This window comes from Juglans regia, chromosome 14, assembly GCF_001411555.2.
Source record: "Juglans regia cultivar Chandler chromosome 14, Walnut 2.0, whole genome shotgun sequence".
Taxonomy (NCBI): domain Eukaryota; kingdom Viridiplantae; phylum Streptophyta; class Magnoliopsida; order Fagales; family Juglandaceae; genus Juglans; species Juglans regia.
In genome coordinates, this window is record NC_049914.1 from 3,552,512 (window position 1) to 3,573,196 (window position 20,685).

Sequence of the window (20,685 nt, forward strand, 5' to 3'; positions counted from 1 at the left end):
AATTAGATTGCTCACCTAATAAAGGAACAACGTAACTATAATGAGGGCACATCCCATACCAAGTGCCATATGAAGGCCTTTAAAGTACTTGAAATTTTATGTGTGAAGTTTTCACTTGCACACAGATTCCAATAAGCATTACAAAGTAAATGTGATGCAGTGAAGACAGCATAAAGGCAAGATAAAACAGAAGGCAATGAAAGGTAAACGTAAGTTGCAAAACTGCTAAAAGTTGAGATATTATACGTTTCAGGTAAACAGTTAAAAGATTTTCCCTTTTTCATTAACTAATTTCTTTTAATGAGTGTACAAAAAGAATGGCCTTAATTACAAGTGCTAATAGCTAGAGGCATAACTTATATTAGCAGGTTTTCCCCAGCAACAGCACTATCATTCGTATCTAAATAGTTGTATAATCCTTGGGAATATACAGTGTACTGTCTTCATAGAAGCACCTCTGAGAGGTCATCCATAGGTATGTCAAGGCCCGCTGAATAATGGTCTTGCAAACCGTCATCATCAAAGTTCAACAAAGTACTTAGATCCTCGGGCCCACAAAAGTCATTGGCTACATGAAGTTCCATGTTGTCTAGTTCATTCAACCGCAAATTTGTATCATCTCGCGGTTCCTTGATCTCTTTAGATGAATCCTGAGGAATGTCACCACCAGACATCAACCTTGTGTCTCCTTTTGCACTGCTGCCATTGGCAACCACTTCACTAGATCGTATACTTGAATGATACTCAGGATGAGTTGTTTCTGTAAACTTGTTAACAAATCCATCCCCAGAAGGTTGTAGTCGAGTTCCCTTCAGCTTGGGCTTTGTTTTCATTTTACGCTCTCCCTTAAAGTTACCCATTGATGCATAACTGACTTTTGCAACAGAATTTCTGCCAGCCATGTCTTTGTCCCTTTCTCTCTCGCTTCTCTTTCCTTTGGTTCCACCCACTTGGTTATTACCAAGGGTTGATCTGGCTCTTGAGGAGTCAGTGCCACCAACATCATCAAGCAGCACCTCCTTCTTCTTCCCTCGGTTAAATATGGGTCCAGTTTTAGCAAAATCCTGGTCAGACGGGTAATTAAGATTTCCAACATCAAATGAACTGCTGCCATTTTTATCATTATGAAGATCATGCCGCTCAGCTCTATTAGGGAAGGAACCTGTAGGGACAGAAAACCCATTTAAGTGTGTCAAGCTAGAGCAGGAAACTTATTAAAGATACTAAAAACACCTGGAGTCATTTAAAACATAAGCCCACATCAAGACAGGTGGTGAGTTTATATCTAATATGGTCACCAACCAAATGCCTCCAGTCTTATGTGTGGCAAAATAGGATGACCATAGGTCCATACTAGACAAAAAAGTAAATATTCCTTGAAATCAGAAACACGCTGACACACGTGTGGGCTAATTCCCTGTCGTCGCAAGGGGGTTTGTCGTCAGGGAGTACACAGAACCAGCCGTGTGTGGTGGTCGAAGGGTTACTTGCAGCTTCAAGGTCCAGCTCGATGGAAGAAGTTGGACTTTTGGGTGAGATACCGACGCTGAGTCGTGGGGTATTTCTGGGAAATAATGTCGCTGAGTCGAGGGGTGGGGGGATGGAAGGCAGCGTGGTGAGATCTGAGCAGTTGCCTATCACGATTGACCCAATAGCATTGGAGTTGGTATCTGTGGAAGAAAATAAGGTGGGGGATGGGGCTGTACAGATAAATTTGGCTGTCCCTGTCAGTGGGAAACCAGAATTAGTGTGTGGCTCGGAGCTGGCTGTTTTTACTCCTGTAGAGGAGGAGGGGGTCAGCCTAACTCCTTTGTGTACAGTCCTGCCTAGTTCTAAATATGGGTGTGGTTCGTCAAAGTGGGTTTTCAAGAAAGTAGAAGAGATTCAAGCAGTCATTGGGATTTCGTTTGGAGGCTATGAGGAACAGTTTAAAGCTCTCCTTGTAGCTCTTGAGGATAGTCATTTGAAGTCAGCTTCAAGGCGTGATAGGGAACTTAAAAAGTTAACGTGCTCTGTTAATTATGATGTGAAAGAAGGGAGTGGTGGAAGGGATAGATCGAGAGGGAGGGGCAACATAGTTTTATTATGAAGCCCAAGATTATATCATGGAATACTCGGGGGCTCAATGATCGTAATAAACGAGCTAGTATTAAATCGTTATTGCGGTTGTGGAAGGGGGATGTAGTGTGTTTGCAAGAAACAAAATTGAGACACATTGATAGAAAAATTGTGAGAAGTTTATGGGGGTGCCCGTATGTGGGTTGGACTTATTTGGCCTCGGTGGGAGCCTCAGGTGGAGTATTACTAATGTGGGATAAAAGAATGGTTGAGATGATTGAGGAATGTATAGGAGAATTTTCAGTGGCGACTCTTTTTAAAAATGTGGTGGATGGTTGGGAATGGGCATTTGCAGGCTCTTATGGTCCTAATGTGGATAGGATTAGGAGAGGGATGTGGGAGGAGTTGGCGGGTTTATATTACTTATGGGATGTGCCTTGGTGCATGGGGGGGGATTTTAACATTATTCGTTTTCCTAGTGAGCGATCAGGGCAGGGTAGACATTCGAGGGCTATGGAGGAATTCAATGAGTTCATTTTTGATCTTGATCTCATGGATCTTCCTTTGGTAGGAGGTGAGTATACTTGGTCAAATGGAAGGGTTTGGTCGAGATTGGATAGATTCTTGGTTTCTCCCTCGTGGGAAGCTAAATATCCTGAAGTAAGGCAGAAAAGACTAGTTCGAGTCAGTTCAGATCACTTTCCTATCCTTTTGGATTGCGGGGGTATACACAGGGGGCACAGATATTTCAAGTTTGAAAACATGTGGCTTACAGCGGATGGGTTTGTAGAGATGGTACGTGCTTGGTGGACTTCGTATCAGTTTATTGGTACCCCTAGTTACATTCTTGCTGGCAAATTGAAGGCTTTAAAACAAGATTTGAGGAAGTGGAATTTGGAGGAGTTTGGTCACATCGACAGTCAGAAGGGTACACTGATGGAGGAACTGCAAGACTTAGAAGAGAAAGAGTTCTTGGGAGATAATTCGGAAGATGTGGCATTGAGAAAGGGCATGGTTATGGCAAATTTGGAGAGGGTTTTGTTGTCAGAGGAGACTTCTTGGCGGCAAAAATCAAGGGCTCTCTGGTTGAAAGAAGGTGATAGGTGTACAAAGTTCTTCCACAAAGTGGCTAATTCACATAGGCGTAACAATGCTATTGAGTCTCTTATTTCAGGGACCCAGGTACTAGTTTCTCCATCCGAGCTAGAAAATCATATAGTTCAGTACTATGAGACCCTGCTTGCAGAATCGGTTCTTTGGAGGCCAAAGCTTGATGCTTTGCATTTTGAGGCTATTGACACTCAGAGTGCAAATGTGTTGGAGAGACCTTTTGGCGAAGAAGATATTTATAAGGTCATTTCAGGTATGGCAAAGGATAAAGCGCCGGGTCCGGATGGGTTTACAATGGGTTTCTTTCAAACCTGCTGGGACATTGTAAAAGGTGATGTTTTCCAGGTTTTCAATGAATTCCATTCTTTCCAAAAGTTTGAAAAATCATTGAATGCGACCTTTATTGCTCTCATTCCCAAGAAACATGGGGCAGATTCTATTGAAGACTTTTGGCCTATAAGTCTGGTTAGTAGCGTGTATAAGATCATTTCAAAGGTGCTTGCTAACCGGCTTAGTCCGGTGTTGGAACATATTATTTCCAAGTCCCAGAATGCCTTCATTCGTGGGAGACAAATTCTTGATTCAGTACTCATTGCAAATGAGTGTTTGGACTTCAGATTACAGGAGGGAGGTTCAGGTGTTCTGTGCAAGCTTGACATGGAGAAGGCATATGATCATGTGAATTGGGAATTTCTCTTTTACTTGCTTGAGAGAACTGGATTTAGGGATAGGTGGATTGCATGGATGCGGTATTGTGTTTCAACCGCTCGATTCTCGGTTCTAGTTAATGGCACACCTGCTGGTTTTTTTGACAGTTCGCGGGGATTGCGACAGGGAGATCCTCTATCTCCTCTTCTTTTTGTTATGGTTATGGAGGCCTTAAGTAGGATGATGCAGGCTGTTGTTGGGGGAGGTTTCTTATCAAGATTTAAAGTGGGAAGTGGTTCTGGTGGTTCCATGATCATTTCACATCTTCTTTTTGCAGATGACACGTTAGTATTTTGTGAAGCGACTAGTAGCCACATCCAAACTTTACGAGCTTTGCTACTATGCTTTGAAGCAGTGTCAGGGTTAAAAGTGAACTTGGGTAAGTCTGAGATGGTTCCTGTGGGTGAGGTCTCAAATATCCTAGATTTGGCAAGTCTCTTGAATTGTAAGGTGTCCTCGCTCCCTATGAAATATCTGGGTCTCCCGTTGGGGGCAACTTTCAAGAATAGAGCTATTTGGGATGGAGTAGTGGAGAAGATAGAGAAAAAGCTTGCTGGTTGGAAACGGGGGTATTTATCAAAAGGGGGTCGTCTCACTCTTATTAAGAGTACACTTACTAATCTCCCTACATATGCTCTATCTTTGTTTCCTATGCCGGTAGGGGTGGTGAATAGATTGGAGAAACTTTTCAGGATTTTTTTATGGGGAGGTATGGGGGAGGAAAAGAAGTTCCATCTTGTTAAATGGAAAACCGTATGTGCCTCAGTTGTGAATGGGGGGTTGGGAGTATGTAATTTGAGAATTTTTAATAAAGCATTATTGGGAAAATGGTTATGGAGATATCACATGGAGAGGGGATCATTGTGGAAGGAAACTATTGACGCTAGATATGGGGCCGATTGGGGTGGTTGGTGCTCTAAGGAAGTGGGAGGGAGGTATGGTGTGGGCTTATGGAAGTACATAAGGAAGGGATGGTCAGGGTTTGTAAATCAAATACGCTTTGTGGCTGGTGAGGGCGTTTGTATTAGATTTTGGCGAGACGTGTGGTGTGGAGATTATACTTTGGAAAGGGTTTTTCCGGCCTTACATCGCATTGCAGTTAATGGGGAAGCTTCAGTGGCAGATGTGCGTGTATACTCTCATGGTGTGCAGTAATGGAATGTTCTTTTTATTAGGGATTTCCATGATTGGGAATTACCTATAGTCTTAGAATTTTTCAGACTATTATACTCATTGGAGATTCCTACAGCGCAGCGAGATAGTTTGAAGTGGCGGACTAACAACCACAAGATATGTACAGTGAAGGCGTATTACAATATCTTAACAACACAACGAGGTAGTATTCAATTTCCCTGGAAGAGTATTTGGAGATCTCGTGTGCCTTCGAAAGTTTCTTTTTTTGTTTGGAGTGCTGCTCTTGGGAAGATATTGACCACTGAAAATCTGAGAAAGAGAGGTTGTGTAGTGTTGGATTGGTGTTACATGTGCAAAAAGAATGGAGAATCTGTGGATCATCTATTATTACACTGTGAGTTTGCAAGGGTGTTGTGGGATGAAATCTTTGTAAGGGTTGATGTTGCTTGGGTTATGCCTATGAGGGTGGTGGATTTGTTGGGGTGTTGGCCAAATATGCAAGGTAGTCATCAAGTGGTAGCAGTATGGAAGATGATTCCGTTGTGTATTATGTGGTGTATTTGGTTAGAAAGGAACGCACGTTGTTTTGAAGATAAAGAACGCTCAATGACCGAGTTAAAGAATTTTTTTCTCCATACTTTAATGTGTTGGTTTTCTACTATTGTATTAGATGGGGATAATATCCAGGAATTCTTGTCTTTATTTAATCGTTCTTAGAATGTAATTAGGAGTACTTTTGTATACTTCCTGTGTACAAGGCCTAGGCCTATTTCATTCATATATATAATATTTATCTTTTACTGATCAAAAAAAAAAAAAAAACGTGTGAGTGTGCATCACAAACCTGATATCCCAAGCTCTAGTTGAAAGTTTTGAGTCTCAGGAGGAAATTTTATAGCAGCATCGCAGTGGGGAGGGGCAGCAAAAATGAGATCTTGAAGTGCAGGCTCGGTGAAGCAACTTTTTCCTGTATCTTCATATGTCCGACATCTAGTAAGGGTCCTCTTCATAAAACCCAAGGCAACTTGTTTTGAAACCCTAGTGACACCACATTTTGAAGCACTACTTCCTCGAGTAGCCTGTCAATATTAGCCATAGGTGAATTTGTAATATACAGTAATGCATTGTTCATAATTAGATTTTCCAGAAGGCATATATTCTAAAGAACTTTTGAACTGGAATAACATTGCTTATAGCCAAGTATTATTGGAAGCTTAAGCTTAAAAGGAAACTCACCCACCCCACTCAATGCCCAAAATGAAAGGAAATATAAATGTGTGAAATAAAAACCTTTTTTTTGTTATCATTAATATTAAAAAATATTAATAACTAGGTGTAATCACATTTATATTTCCTGTGTACTTGGGCTATGCCTATTCTATTTCAATAAAATATCTTATTACTTATAAAAAAAAATATTAAAAAATAGGGTTAACTCAGAGTATTCTATCATTGCCCCACCCAACATCATCCATGCATAAACTCATGGATTATATGGTGCTTTGCCACCACCTTAATGAGTAGGAATGCATTCCACTCGCATTCTGCATTCTGGTGTTGCTTCAGAGCAGCAACCATTTGCAGCGTTTATTTTATTCACAAACAACCCTTCCTAAATGTCAATAGAGGTTTTATCCACCTAATGAAGGCAAAAGAGGAAAGATTGTTACTCTTATCCAAATCCAATTTAGGACACCTCATCAAAACTCCACCTTCCACGAATTCCTTGGAAAGATACTAGGCCCACTTATCTATGACTCCTTCTCCCGACGAAAAAAAAGTCTAGAGGGTAACAAATGCTAAGGAAAGAAAAACATACGCTATTTGCTCCTATCCTCAAGATAGTTTACATCGAAATAGTTACTTCTCACTATAGAATTATTCAAACTAAAACAGTTTAAATCCACAATCATTTGGTAGTCTGGAAGTTGTCAATGAGGGGATTTGTTTTTTCATCTTTGCTGACATGGTACTTCATTAACGAAAAAAATAAAAAACTAAAAAGTTTATAGGTCGATCACAAAGATCATACAAAAAAGTTACATGTGAGATCATTTGCTTGCACAGTGCATTCTAGTAGAAGAGCACTCAAAATATTCTTCCTTCCCATACCATTATCAATATCTAACTTTCTATCAAGGTAATAAAAAAAAAATCAAAATTACTTTTATGAGAATATCCATGCTTGATTTGCCGGTTTTCTGTTAGAAAATTGAGGGGTTTAGTGGAATGGAGACCCGTGTCCACTTGCTTGACATGGAGCATTAGGTTAAGCAGAACAACAGGGCATTCAAAGCAAAGAAGGAATCTGTGGGAGTTATCAAAATGGCTTTCTCAATGCTTTTTTATTGCGTCTTTGCAGCATTAGGATCTTTCTCAAAGTGTCTAAGCTTGAGAATTTAGTGTGCATATCTTTTTTTTTTTTATAAGTAATAAATTTTATTCAAAGAAATAGGCATAAGCCCAAGTACACAGGGCGTATAATAAATTTAGTGTGCATATCTTCAGTTTTTCTATTACGTTTCCCTTTATTATTTTTGATGGGCAGCACTCATATACACCCTACATACTTGAAGAAGTCTGCCTGGAGGGATGGTATCAAGAATAAAAAAACCTACGTAGGTAGCTTTCAATTTTCGAGGAATAATAACCAAAAGAAACAAAAACACACAACAAAAAAATATTACCAGCTGCTTTTTGTAGGCCAGCTCAACTAGTCTGTCCATTGCAACCTGTTCAAGGCCCCTGAAAATAAACCAGAAAATACCATCTTTCAACAGAAACGAAGAATTTTTTTTTACAGGTGCAACAATAGCTGCCCATACTGAAATAAGTCTGATATCCAAAGTGCATTTAAATTACTGAAAGAATCCTACCGTTCATCCATTTTCCTGTCTTCCTCAACTGCTTTAATAATTTTGTTCCCGTGAACCTTCTTTTTCTCAACCTGCAGAACATGGCCCAAAAAAATTCAGAAAACTGCTAAATAAAATCCCAAGAATATAACCAATCAAACAAAATTGCAGGATCTCTCATGGGCGGAAATCTTTGTGCTATCTTTGGTCATCAGACAAATTAAGATCATTTTCTAAAAGGGAGAAGAGAGCAAATTAGATAGTGAGAAGTTGTAGGGAGGTAAGAGAGGACACCAGAAGACCACATGTTTTGGGTTTTAAAGAACATCTTTTGGCTTTTAGAAATTTTAAAAGCTAAACTATTGAGTTTTGAAGAAAGTTTATAGATGCCAAAATTTTGGGTTAAGAAAAAATTGAATGTTTTCAATTTTTTTATAAGTAATAAGAAAACTATCATTAAAATTTTTTCGAATTTTAACACCTCAACAAATACCTTTTTTTTTATAACATCCCAACAATATCAGAAGAATAATGTTTATTATAATGTTTACATCACTTTAATCATCATGAATCAAACAAGAAATTAAACATTAGAACAAGTGCAGACCCACAACTTTTTTCAGCTATAAGCCTATAACTATCTATAACTATTAATTAAATTGATAAGTCAATCAAGAAGAGAACAAAGCAATAAGATAAGAAACCAAAAGTGTTATGTGCGCATATTCCAAATTTTGTCTCAAAGATTTTTTAAACAAGAACCACAACCAAGATTTTAGTTATACTTTTTTTCCTCTTTTCTTTTTTTTTTTTTTTTTTTTGGTACATACTCCATTGATGATTACAGGAGCATAATCTCTCTAAGAAAATGCTAAAAGTTGCAGTTAGCCATTTAGCTTAGAAAATAATAACTTTGAAGGCTAATAACTAGTTCCTCGAGTTAAGACACAACAATGCTTTTCTCTGCTTTGCACTGACATTAACCTAGTTTTTCAAAGCCAGTGGGAGCTCCCTTACTCTCTGCCACTGCAATTAATAATCATTTCATCTCAAACCAAGCCACAATTAGGGGCAGGAATATTTCTTTAATACTTTTCTTCAACTTTTAAAATACAATAAAATTTGGAAGTCACAACATGAAAATTTCAAATATTAGAGAGATCCAAAAAGAGTAATGTTTAGGAAGCATAACCTTTTGGCAAAGTTTCTTTTGTAGTTCAACTATCTCTTGATCAATTGCTTCATCCTCTCCATCTGCCAGGGCAGGCTGTGACAAGACACCCATATGAGGGATTGAAAATATAAATGGCTTGTTTAATTTTAAGAAAAAAAAAATATCCATGCATGCATGCGCACACAAGGACAAAAAATGTAACCCCACACTTCTAACATAAAGCCCACATGGAAACATTTAACAGTTTGATGTCCTTAACAAGAATGTAGTTAATAGAAGCGATATACATCCATACATACATCCAAACACAAAAGAAAACAAAAGGGGCAAATTCAAGATTGCTATGCCAGTACTTGTGTAAATTAAATGCTCACCACTTTCTCTGGATATAGGCCAATACTCTGCAGCTCTAGCAACAGTTTATCTTCCAGACACATTTGATCATATGGGCAGTCAACGGAGAAAATCCCAGAAGCGTTTGTATATTCAGCTAGTTGCCCATCAACACCATATTCAGAAAATGATGGGAACGTCCCCTTATTTGAATGCATAAATCCAGGATTTTCTTGGAACAGATCCTCACTAGATAATTTGTTGTGGATGCTTGTATCCCTGATGAAGTTGGTCCTCCCATTACAAGAAAATCTGTTGATAGCACATTGCTTCTGAATTTGAAGACCCAAAAAGGACTCAGATTTGGATTCAGTCCTCATCCGGTTTGTGTTATCAACATCAATAGGGAGACAAGTCTCATTAGAAAAATCATCTCTATTATATTGGAAAGACATATCCCTTCCTTCATTCTTCTCTTCAAATTCTTCAGTTTCATCTTCCGCAATCAGAGCTGATAATACTTTCTGATAGAATGGAGTAGCTTCTGTTTTCATTTCCACATCAAATTTTTCAAAAGTATCAATGTCCCGATCTTGATTATCCAAATCGCCAGATGCAAGTTTCTCTTCCAGGCTTCTCTCTCTTTGTCCAGAATCAAGAGCTTGAGACCAACAATTCTTTCCAGGCACCTCGCTCTGAGATAACAAGATAAATTTAGAACTACTACATGAATAAGCATAAACTTTCTTAGAAATAAGAATACTTGTGCTCCAAAGGTGTTTTGCATCATATTTTAAGGGCTAATGGCAATGAAGTATAAAATGTCCAAGAGGTTAGTATATACAGATAGACAAGCAAAGATAGTGAAATGGAGAAAGGATTCAATTGGAATATGACAGACAATCAAGGCGACTCAGCATGGATAGAACAGTTTTTTTTTTTCAAATACAAATGGCACGTATCGAACAGTAAGATGAAATTAATCTCATGCGGTTAGAAATCATAGAAGATGTTTGTCAACAAAACCTAATGATGGACAACAAGATAACCAATCACATGGCTCATTTTATATGTGCTTGTAAAGAACCACAAGGGATCCAAATTCAACCAAATGATCTACGATGCCAATTTAAATCAAAGGTAGGCTAATGGGGATTTTTCTTTTTAGGGCAAGCCCTGGGGGGCGTTAGATGGGCATGAATGTGTCCTTAACTATTATTAAAAGATGATAAAAACAATAAATATGCTCTTAGGCATTACCAGAACATTTTTGCCATGGCCGGGCAACCGAAACATGCTTTCACTATTCTCCTGAGTAGATTTCAGCTGAACCAATAACAACAGACAACAGAAAGTATACATGAGGAACCATTCAAAACTGACTACATTATATGACTCAAAGTATGAGATCTTTCTAGCTCTGCTTTCAGGTTATCACCTGCTGTTTCAAGTAGGATGCATCCAATAAGCTGACAGAACCAAAAATTGGTTCCATTTTCTTCCAGAATGAACTTGAGCAGGCAAGATCTGCAAAGTAAGCAGCATTCTTCTAAATAAAAATGCTCATATACAAGATGATATATATTGAGGTATATCTTTCAACTGAAAGCAAAAAAAAAAAAAAAAAATACATACAGCTGGCATTGCATGCCAAATTGGCAGCTTTTGAAAGTTCTTCATGATCGTCATCCGATTCGCCTGGAAGGTCATAAATAACAGTTTACCATGGCAACAAAAGGTCAGTTATGAAAGCATTCTCTCTTGCGCCCTCTTAGCCAGGGCTCCCTATTGTATATACTGGGCTAGGCCTATTCTTTGAGCAATAAAATTTTTTACTTATTAAAAAAAAAAAAAAACGTTATGAAAGCATTCCATCTCTTATTTCATTCCTTTATTTTATAATTCAGCAGTGAATCACAGCAAATGAGAACTGCAATGTTATTGGAAATATTAGTGGGAACTATGCGATATATATATATATATATATAGAGAGAGAGAGAGAGAGAGAGGAAAATGCAATCTGCATAAAATGTAGGCCACAACCAAGTCTAAATAATACATATAGACAATATGGCTGCACATCTAAAAGAAATACAATTTTTCGTAGCATTCCCCTGTCATGTTATTAAAACTGGAGTACCCAAGTCCAACCAGTAAAACTATACTTCCAATTTTACATATATCCCGTTAAAAGCTGGCATAAATGTTTCAAAATGCAATATTTTTGTAGGCATGCTGCATGGGAACTTAACCTTCATGTGCTTTCAAGAAAATAACAAGATGTGGCCAGCCACTGGGGCAGGTGGCTGTTTTAGCAATCCCTGTAATTTTTATTTTTTTTTAAAGGTATCGGTAAACAAGATTTTAGCCATCCCTGTAAAAAACATATGTCCCTGTTCTTTTACTTCAGCTATTATTGCCACATATACTCACCATTTTTTGGGTTAAATATTCATTTATCATTTTATTCAAATCAAAATATAAAAGCACATATAACTAAATCTGAAAAACTATAATACGATAAAGACAACTGTGGATAATTAGTAGGAATATAAAACACAGAATAAATGCTTAGTCCAACCTCCACAAACAAAAAATCATACTAAAATGGATTACTTCGAGAGCTTACCAGCCAAATCCAGGGAACTGCCGATTGATGTATGCCCAAGACGATTGAAGGCCTTACGATCTGACAGTTTCTTTTGAGGACGCCCTGACTTACTGAAAAATGTATATACATAAATTGAATATATAACAATAATGATTATTTTTTTTTTTTGTTTTAAAGGGGGGAGAGAGAGAGAGACTTCCATTCAACAGCACAGAAAATTTTTTTATACCTTCCATTCTTTTCAGAAGCAAGCCTCGTACTTCTGGGTGGCTTTGCCAGAGTGTCCAATTTCTCGCCCATTGGTGAAATGCTAACCCTAGAAACTAATGATCCCCTGCCACTCCTTCCTTGTCTATGCACACCATCACCAGTTTTTTCTTTATTGATTACTTTATTCTTCTTTGTAAACAATACAGAAGGAACAGCATTCTGAACAGAGTTAACCCCTCTTTCATCTGCTACAAAACTTCCTGATCCTTTACCCTTCAATCTGCTTTCAAGATTTTCACCAGCACCAGATTCTTCACTTTCAGATAATCTGGCTGGAGATGAGACATGTTCACGTTTCACTCTAAAATGTTTGTCATTTCTGGCAAGAAGTGACCCGTTGGTTCCAATAGAAGTTGCCCTAGCACCTAAGTCAGAAGGTGAGCACCCTTCTGAAGACATCTTCACCTCGTCATGGGTTGACACAGGAGACACCAGATTTGCTCTTCGGGTACGAGAGATTTTTTGTGGTCTTTGACCGACCCATTGAGCCATGGAAGGAGATCCTGTGGGCAAAGGACGCTTGCGATTATTAGACCCACTCGTAGAATGAAATTTATTTATGCTTGGAGGACGCTCAGAGACTTCAAGTGCCCCAGAAGTGCAAGGAAGATTAGGAGATGAGCTTCCTGACATTGCAGGGCCAGATCGTGGTGCTAGTGGAACCTTCCCCTTTGATAATGAATTAGGGCTGACTATAGCATTATCCTCACAAGAACTTAACCTAAACACAATTATGATAATAAACATGGAGTGAGTTCAGATAAAATAATCAAACAAAGCTTCAAACTACTTCTCAAGACAGGTACCAAGTAATAGAAAGATTGACACTAAGCAGTGTACACATACTTGTTTCCCTTTGCTATCCTTCGTTCCTTACTCAATGCAGACGTTAAATCCCTTGAAAGAAAGACTCTTTCAGATTCATTCTTGGAAGTCACACGGGCGTTTGAACCAACTGGAAGGGTTGTACCATCTTTGTTAATGCCACTACAACCATTAGATGATCCCATTCTGCAAGATATGAAGTTTCAGAAGATTTATGTAATTTTTTCCAGAATGCATGAAAATTATACTAATATTTTCAAGTCCATACATGAAAACAGAATACATGACCCTAATGAAGAATGGAACTGAAGTTTTTCTGAGGCAAAAAGATTTAAACCTATCATTATATTTCCGATACAATAGCACTAGTATAACTGACAGTATCAAACTTTATTGAAGTATACACTTGCAAACAAGTAGTGCAACTGTATCAAAAGAAAAGAAAACCACTACAGCCATAATGATAACAATGATTTGACACATTGATGAATTTAATTGTCTAAAGCAAGAAATTCAGCATAAATCTTATACACTATCAAAAGTAATTTAGGACAATTAATCTGGTTCATTTAATTGAGTTTCCTCATACTTTGTTCTCTACAAATAAAAAGTGGCGAGTTTGATTGGATAAAATGATAAACTTGATATGCAACATTTTCCAGAATAAATCCTGTCTAAAAACAATACAAAGACTAGATGAAATATAGTTCAGGTTGCCTCTCACTTGCTCTACAATTTTATCCTTATGAGTTCTTTTTAAAGATTCGCTATTAATCCACCACAGGGAAGTTGTTTAAATATCATGCATGATCAGGTTATTTGCATATTTAATCCTTGCATTCTTTTTTAAAATGTTGGTATTATCTACAAGACTAAACGGTACAGGTTAAGCATACCAACATTAGGGATGTAAACTCACTTTTTTTATAGGTAATCAAGAATTTTATTCATAAGAAAAGGAGGCATAGCCCAAGTCACAGAATGTATACATGAGAAGTACCTAACTAGTAGGGCTTACAACCGGGGATGTAAGCTCACTTTAATGGCACTCAAATTCATTGAAGTTGCCAAACTGCAGGTATGTGGAACATAAACCTTAAAACATACAATGTGAGATGGGTAGGGAGGGAGGGAACTGTCTTAGCAACATGTTGTGCACCTTGATTTGGGAATCAAAAACAAAGGTTTAGTTTTATGTAGGAATATTCTTTTCTCCCAGAAATCTGGTAGAATCATATAATAGAAATTATATCATTCTTCTCAAATCCCATTGCCATTCATAAACAATAATCAATACCTCATAAGCAAATTAGAAACTGAAGACATCATGACACCAAAAAAGAAACACACATACCTAAAATCGTGGACATCAGAAGACCGCAAAGCACTCTCATTTTTAAACTTATGATGCACAACTTGTTTTGGCTTTGCGTCACCATCTATGGGTCTGGTAGAGACAGCACTCACAGAACGCTTCCTTTTCATTTTCCGGTCCCACGTTTCTGTTCCAACAGGCAGTCGACGGATCTTTTCCTCAACAATGTCAGAACCTTCAACAGCATCTATAATCATATCTCTATCTTTTCCCATGAGCAGAGGTTGCCTCGAAGAGAAATTAGTTCGACCTTCAGCCTAAAGTATTTACAGGAAGAAAATGAGAACTCATGGTAGACAATGAGATATTAAAGACATGTTGCAAAAAAGTTCCAAAATAAATCCACAGTTTTGCGTTACAAAGGGATTTTGAAGCAATTACTGTACTTAGTATTACATTTTGTAATATATTTATTGATCTTAAAAGGTCAAAGGTATTATTGAAAATGGGAAAAATTACAAATCATGTATGATTTTGTAGATCTAATTGAAGTTTAGATGAAAGGTTGTTTCCTTGAAAGAAGATTTAATGGAATCTCATGCTAATTTCCTTTCTTACTCTTTCTTCATTGTCAACCTGACAGGGTACCATACATCAGATTCTATAGCGCTCTGTTTGGCCTTTGGCTTGCAAGTGTTAGATGACCCCCTCCTATCCCATCATCTCCTCCCTCATTTTCTAAAAAAGTAACATTTCTTCCCCGCTGTCCCTTACTTCTATTTTTTGAAATAGTCTTTCACTAGATGATGCTATTTTAATAGAAGTGCATAGAGGGGCAACCCAAGTACACAAAAAATATACAAAAGTTTATAACCAACTAGCAAAATGAAGAAAATGAGCAAAAATCTACTGTGAGCATCCATCCAAACACTTATAGCCTTTGTGTGCGATCAGAGCAACACCAAAGCACCAGAATCCATCACAAATATCTCATTAAGCATGATAGGGCAAGAGTAGTCCTAGGATAAGAAACACTTAATAGCACAGAATGACAAGTATAAGAAAATTTGCATGCGAACACACAAGTAAAACATGTCCTAAAAATTAAGGAATAACATGAAAGGAAACAATTGTTTATTAACAAATATTTTTTTCAAAAAATGGGACAATAAATTCTATAGGTTGAAAATAGAGAATAAATCTCAAGATATTTTAGTATACAAACCCGGATCTCCGCAACAGATGAGCGGACTCGCTTATTTAGACCAACATTTTTTGGTTTGTCCTCCAATCTTTGAGCCAAGAGGTATCGCTCAGCTTGAGTTCCCATCTTCACAAAGTTTGAACCCACTGATCTTTCATTTGATAGCATATCACTCCGTTGTTTCTTTGTGTTTAAAGCTTCACCATACTTATTCAGCTTATGAATGGAATCAGCAAACTTTTTCGCCCTACCCCTGAGAAAAAATTGTGGTATCTTCAGTAGAGAATGACTATTCAAATTCCAACATCATTACATTCTAGGTTCTGCCAATCACACCAAGTTCGATTTATCCACTACAAAGCACCTACAGCATGATATATGTGGCATACGTGTCCAAGATAAATATGACCAAAAAAATATGAACTGCGAGTAACTTCTATCTTATTCAAAGTAGTTTAGAACCTGGTAATATGTATGGAATTATACAAAAGTACAATAACATCATGAGAAAAATTTTATTTTGAAAAAAAAAAAAAAAAAACTTGAACTACCTGGCCTTGATAGAAGCATCTCGCACAGTTGTTTTAAATCGTTTTAGTTCCTCTATAGCTACTGGAGGTAGAGGCTTTGAATGGGAAGTTCCAAAAGAATTATCTTCCACAGAGCACCCGAATGAGCTCCCCAATACCCTCCTTAACTCACCGGACCGAGAATAAATTTGATCCCCCATTTTAACAGGATCCAACATTAAACAATCAGATAACTGGGGCAAATCCCCAGTTGATGTAGGACTCCCCCGGGAGCTGGAACCAAAAACACGACTCTCCCCGCCATCACGGAAGCTTCCAGACCTATCCAGACTAACACTGCTATAACTCCCCCTCTGACCATTTAAAAAGCTCCCTGTTAAAGAAAATTCCTCAGAACTAGCCGAACACGACTCAAACCTCACATTTCTGGCCATTACCCAGATTCAATTGAAACAACTCAAATTGAGAGAGAGCTTCCCTCAACAACACAATCCAGTGATTTGAGAAAACTAGAGCAGTGACCTAATGCAACCTGTTCGAGAACAAGTCAGCAATCCAGAAATAAGCACCAGTATAAATTCAAACCACATGAACTGTAATTTTTTTTTTTTTTATCGGTAAAAAAATTTTTATTGAGCATAAAATAGACAAAGGCCCGAGTATACAGGACACCTATGCACGCTAGCTAGTTTAGTGATTCAAGGAACTATAACTAGTCTGGAACCCACTGTTCACTCGAGTTTTTAAATTGAACCTGACAATTCGGCATCTCTAGCAAAAAAAAACTATCAATTGGGGTAAAATTTTTATAGAATGAAGCATTAATATGGAGCCCGTGAGGAAAAAAACAATTTTCTAAACTAAACCCGTCAGGCAGCTGAACTCAAAATTAAAATAAATAAATAAATAAACTTCAAATGTAGTTCCCACCCCCACAAAAAAAACATCCAGTTCAACTCAGCGAAAACATAGGTAAGTACAGTCAAGTAAAAGTTAACATTTTCTAGTGACATTCCGAATTCAAAAATACAAATCGGAATTGTATTATCTATTTCTTTCATACATTCTCATAAAAACCAGACGAAGCAATCTTGAAACTATAACCCGCAAAAAAGGCCAGAAATCCAAGACTTTGTACATAAACACAGAAATTCAAATATTTTTTAATAACAGAAGCCTAGAACTCGTATAATTCAGCAGAAGCAGAGCTTCGGAGATTGAAGAATTCAACGGACACCAAAGTCAGCAAGCTTTGAAACCCTAACTCGAGCGAAAAATTCTAGGGTTTCTCCACAAAAAAAAAAACCTCCAATTGCACCACAAAAATCCAAGAAAATGGAAAAATTCTAGAGCGCGAAGTTAAAGATAATCGAAACACGACGTCGACGTACCGGCATTGACCGATCGAACTGGACATCAAATTGTAGAAAAGACGAGCAAGCAAAAGAGGCTGGTTCGGTTCGTTTTGGGCTCAAGGGCTGTCGTATTGGAGATTCTCGTCGAAACAGAAATTTTGAGGGTCCCGCAGAGATATATGTAGAGCTTGGGGAGGACAGCCAGCTAAATCAGGGCCGTTAATCAGGTTTTCAACATCTAGGATATGGGAAGATAGGGCCTACAAGAGACGTACAAATTTACAATCCCTACAATACCGACCAGTTGCCAAATAAGAACAAGCCACGTCATGCAAACTCTCCTAACCCTGGCCTGAAACGGCGTCGTACGTAGGACCTCCAAAGCACCTGTGAATTGTAGGGATGTGTTTCGTGAATTTTGTACAAATTTTTGTGTTGAATGCATGTGCGCTTAAATAAAAATAGAATTAAAAAATCATTTGAATATAACTTTTTTATTTTAATTTTATAAAAATTGTTTTGGTTTTTATATTTTTTTAACTTTTTAATGAAACATAGGCAAATGATTAAATGAAAACTTAAAAGAAGTTTGGATTGGATTTGAAATATTTTTTTTTAAATCTTAAAACAATTAGTTAATCAAACATTGCTTATTGTTTTGTAGGGTGTGTGGATGAGTGTGATAAGTGACGAGTCACGTATAATTTTAAAAAGCATTTGGATGCCCAAACGATAATATAAAATTATCGTTATTCTTATCATTAAAGGTTGATTTGATTGTACATAATTATCTTATCTTATCTTATATAATTATTATAATTTTTTAAAATTTTCATATAAAATATAATAAATAATTTAATTTTTTAAATTTAAAAAAAAAATTATATTATATAATATTTTATTCAACTTTTAATAAAATATCTCATATCATCTTATTTGAATTATATAATTAAAATAGGCTTTACAAAAATTGCTAGATAGAATATTTTTATAGTCCCACCCACCCACAGGACTCCCTTTGTTTTTTTTACAAAATATTAACCATTCAATTATTTTTTCACGCAAAGATAATCATTAATTTACTCAAAGTAGAACATAAGAATCATTGGCTTATCTAAATTCCTTTTTTATTTCCGTAAATTCTTTTTTTTTTTTTTGCCCGTTTTGTATTTTTATTCATTGAACCTATGGCTTGTAATCTTCACAATTATACTCCTCCGTATTTTTTTTTTCCTTCATATTCAATGTATGTAATAAGAAGATGATAAAGAAAGATATGAGGAATGAACAAAGAAAAAAAAAGCAAAAGGTATGTGAACAAGTATTAAAAACTCTAACTACCTAATTTGAATGGAAATCATTTACTCGTCAAGAAAAACAAATATTTAATTCGAGAAATACTTGTTACAACCGCGCGGTGAAACCGGCGTGCAACCGGCGGTGAATTTAATAAAAGTTTTCATTTCTTTCTCTCTCCATTTCGTTTCCTCTCTCTCAAAGCCTCTTGCTCTCTTGCTTCCGCAGTTCTCTCCAATTTCCCCTTTCGCTGAGACATAGAACAAGCTCGTGGATTGGATTTAAAATGAATTAGTTTTTGTGGATGGATTTTTAGAATGAATTAGTTTCCGTGCATTGGATTTTTATGGCTCATTCATTCTAGTTGTGATTTTGTACATGGTCTGGTATTAGCTTAAAAAGTTTGAAGGTACCGACTTTAGTTTTGTGTTGCCTTTTTCTTTGCTTGATAGGCAATGCTTCCGTAGCAACGCCAAAAAAATTAGCTTCGGTAAAATATTATTTTTCTAATGAATTTATTGTCCTACTCTAATTGTTAGGTTCTGATTGTTTTCTAATTTGATATAATTTTGGGTGGATTCTATTTTTTCTTGTAGTACTGTTGAAGGGTTTCATCTGTCTGTTCTACAAGAACAAAGACTTTGGCTGAATAATGATATGATTTGTGGTTTTTCAGTTTAAAGAACCTCTTGATTTTCAATTTTAGTTATATGTAATGTTTAAACTTGAGTTCAATGACAGAAGTGTGATTTTTTTTGCTTCAAATGCTTGAAGATTATTTACAAATTATCATTTCCTGTTTGAGAGAGTTGAGGTGGCTAGAACACTATGCAAAGAAAGAACGACTGGGTGATGAAATGCATAGACAGAAAGAACGACTGGGTGATGAAATGCATAAACATAGTCCATCTTGTAAGAGAGAAACACTAAATCGAGTTTTTAAATTTTTTGACAAACAGACAAATGAAAGGGGAGAGAAAGAGGGAGGGAGGAATTAAGTGATAAGTGGGTCCCAGTTGTGTCAGCCGATTGCATAAAAGTTGTATATGTCGATTGTACGTAGCAGTTATGATTTAATTCATATTGAAAGTTCATAAATGTTTACGTGGAGTAATTTGATTTTAAAGACAAATTTTTAAATTTAAATACTATTAAATAATATAATATAAATAATGACGCTGATGTGTTTTACACGCTGACTTGCAAATAGAAAAACTCATTTCATAATAAGGGAGAGAAGAGCTTTGGCATCAAGCTATAATTAATGGGAGTTTTATAACCTATAGTGCGAGCTGCAATTGTAGTGATATTTCAAGAATTTCAGGGCTTCTTCAATATAATTACTTGTATAGTTAAAGTCGACTAGGATTTATTTAATATAGAATTCAACACGAGTTAGTGTTCATAAAAAAGTAGACTTTATTATAAAAAAGTGTGAAAATTTCTTTTTTTCTTTTTTTTATGTGATACATATTTTGATAAAAAATTTATATATTTAAGATTTGTTCGTAACATTATTATTAAAAAAAAAATTATCTTAAAATTATCTCATTATTATAATTTTTTAAAATTTTTACATAAAATATAATAAATAATTTAAAATTTATAAATACTAAAATAATAATAATATTAAAAAAAATTAATAATATATTAATAATATTTTATTTAATTTTTAATTTTTATTTCAATTCTCTTAATATACCGTCATCGCAACAAAATACGACCATTTGCCCCACTTTATTTTATTTTATTATTATTTATTTTTGAGAACCACTTTTAAACTTTTTGGTTCCAAAAGAACAAAATTTTGTACCTTTTACGCATGCGACCTGACGTGGCATCCAACCAGCTCTCGCCGTCCCCACCGAGTGACGCAACAAGCGAACCACCGCTCCAAACAGTGAAAA

At 36.5% G+C, this 20,685-nt stretch overlaps 1 protein-coding gene across 3 annotated transcripts; it reads right to left on the bottom strand.

The window, feature by feature from the left end:
• Positions 1-254: 254 nt before the first annotated feature.
• On the bottom strand, positions 255-17,763 carry LOC109013967. Of its 3 annotated transcripts, none has more exons than XM_018996249.2 (16): positions 17,519-17,763; positions 16,149-16,659; positions 15,619-15,850; positions 14,433-14,710; positions 13,100-13,264; positions 12,213-12,974; positions 12,002-12,093; positions 11,008-11,070; positions 10,811-10,899; positions 10,633-10,698; positions 9,414-10,067; positions 9,058-9,132; positions 7,887-7,957; positions 7,698-7,755; positions 5,855-6,089; positions 255-1,162 (listed from the first exon to the last, which is right to left on the bottom strand). In XM_018996249.2, exons 2-16 carry the CDS (start codon positions 16,559-16,561, stop codon positions 444-446), a joined length of 3,972 nt encoding a protein of 1,323 aa, XP_018851794.2. In that variant the 5' UTR covers positions 16,562-16,659; positions 17,519-17,763; the 3' UTR covers positions 255-443. The 3 variants fall into 3 exon arrangements, with proteins under 3 accessions (XP_018851794.2, XP_018851796.2, XP_018851797.2); XM_018996251.2 differs by having other exon boundaries at positions 16,149-16,500; positions 17,519-17,615; XM_018996252.2 differs by lacking the exon at positions 16,149-16,659 and having other exon boundaries at positions 17,519-17,613.
• Between the last annotated feature and the right edge of the window lie 2,922 nt (positions 17,764-20,685).

Coding starts and splice junctions, on each gene's coding strand:
- LOC109013967 (XM_018996249.2), bottom strand. CDS start 16,561: ATGGCCAGAAATGTGAGGTTTGAGTCGTGTTCGGCTAGTTCTGAGGAA. Junction 14,711..15,618: donor CATCTGTTGCGGAGATCCGG/GTTTGTATACTA, acceptor TAAATACTTTAG/GCTGAAGGTCGAACTAATTT. Junction 1,163..5,854: donor ACTAGAGCTTGGGATATCAG/GTTTGTGATGCA, acceptor CTGTCCCTACAG/GTTCCTTCCCTAATAGAGCT.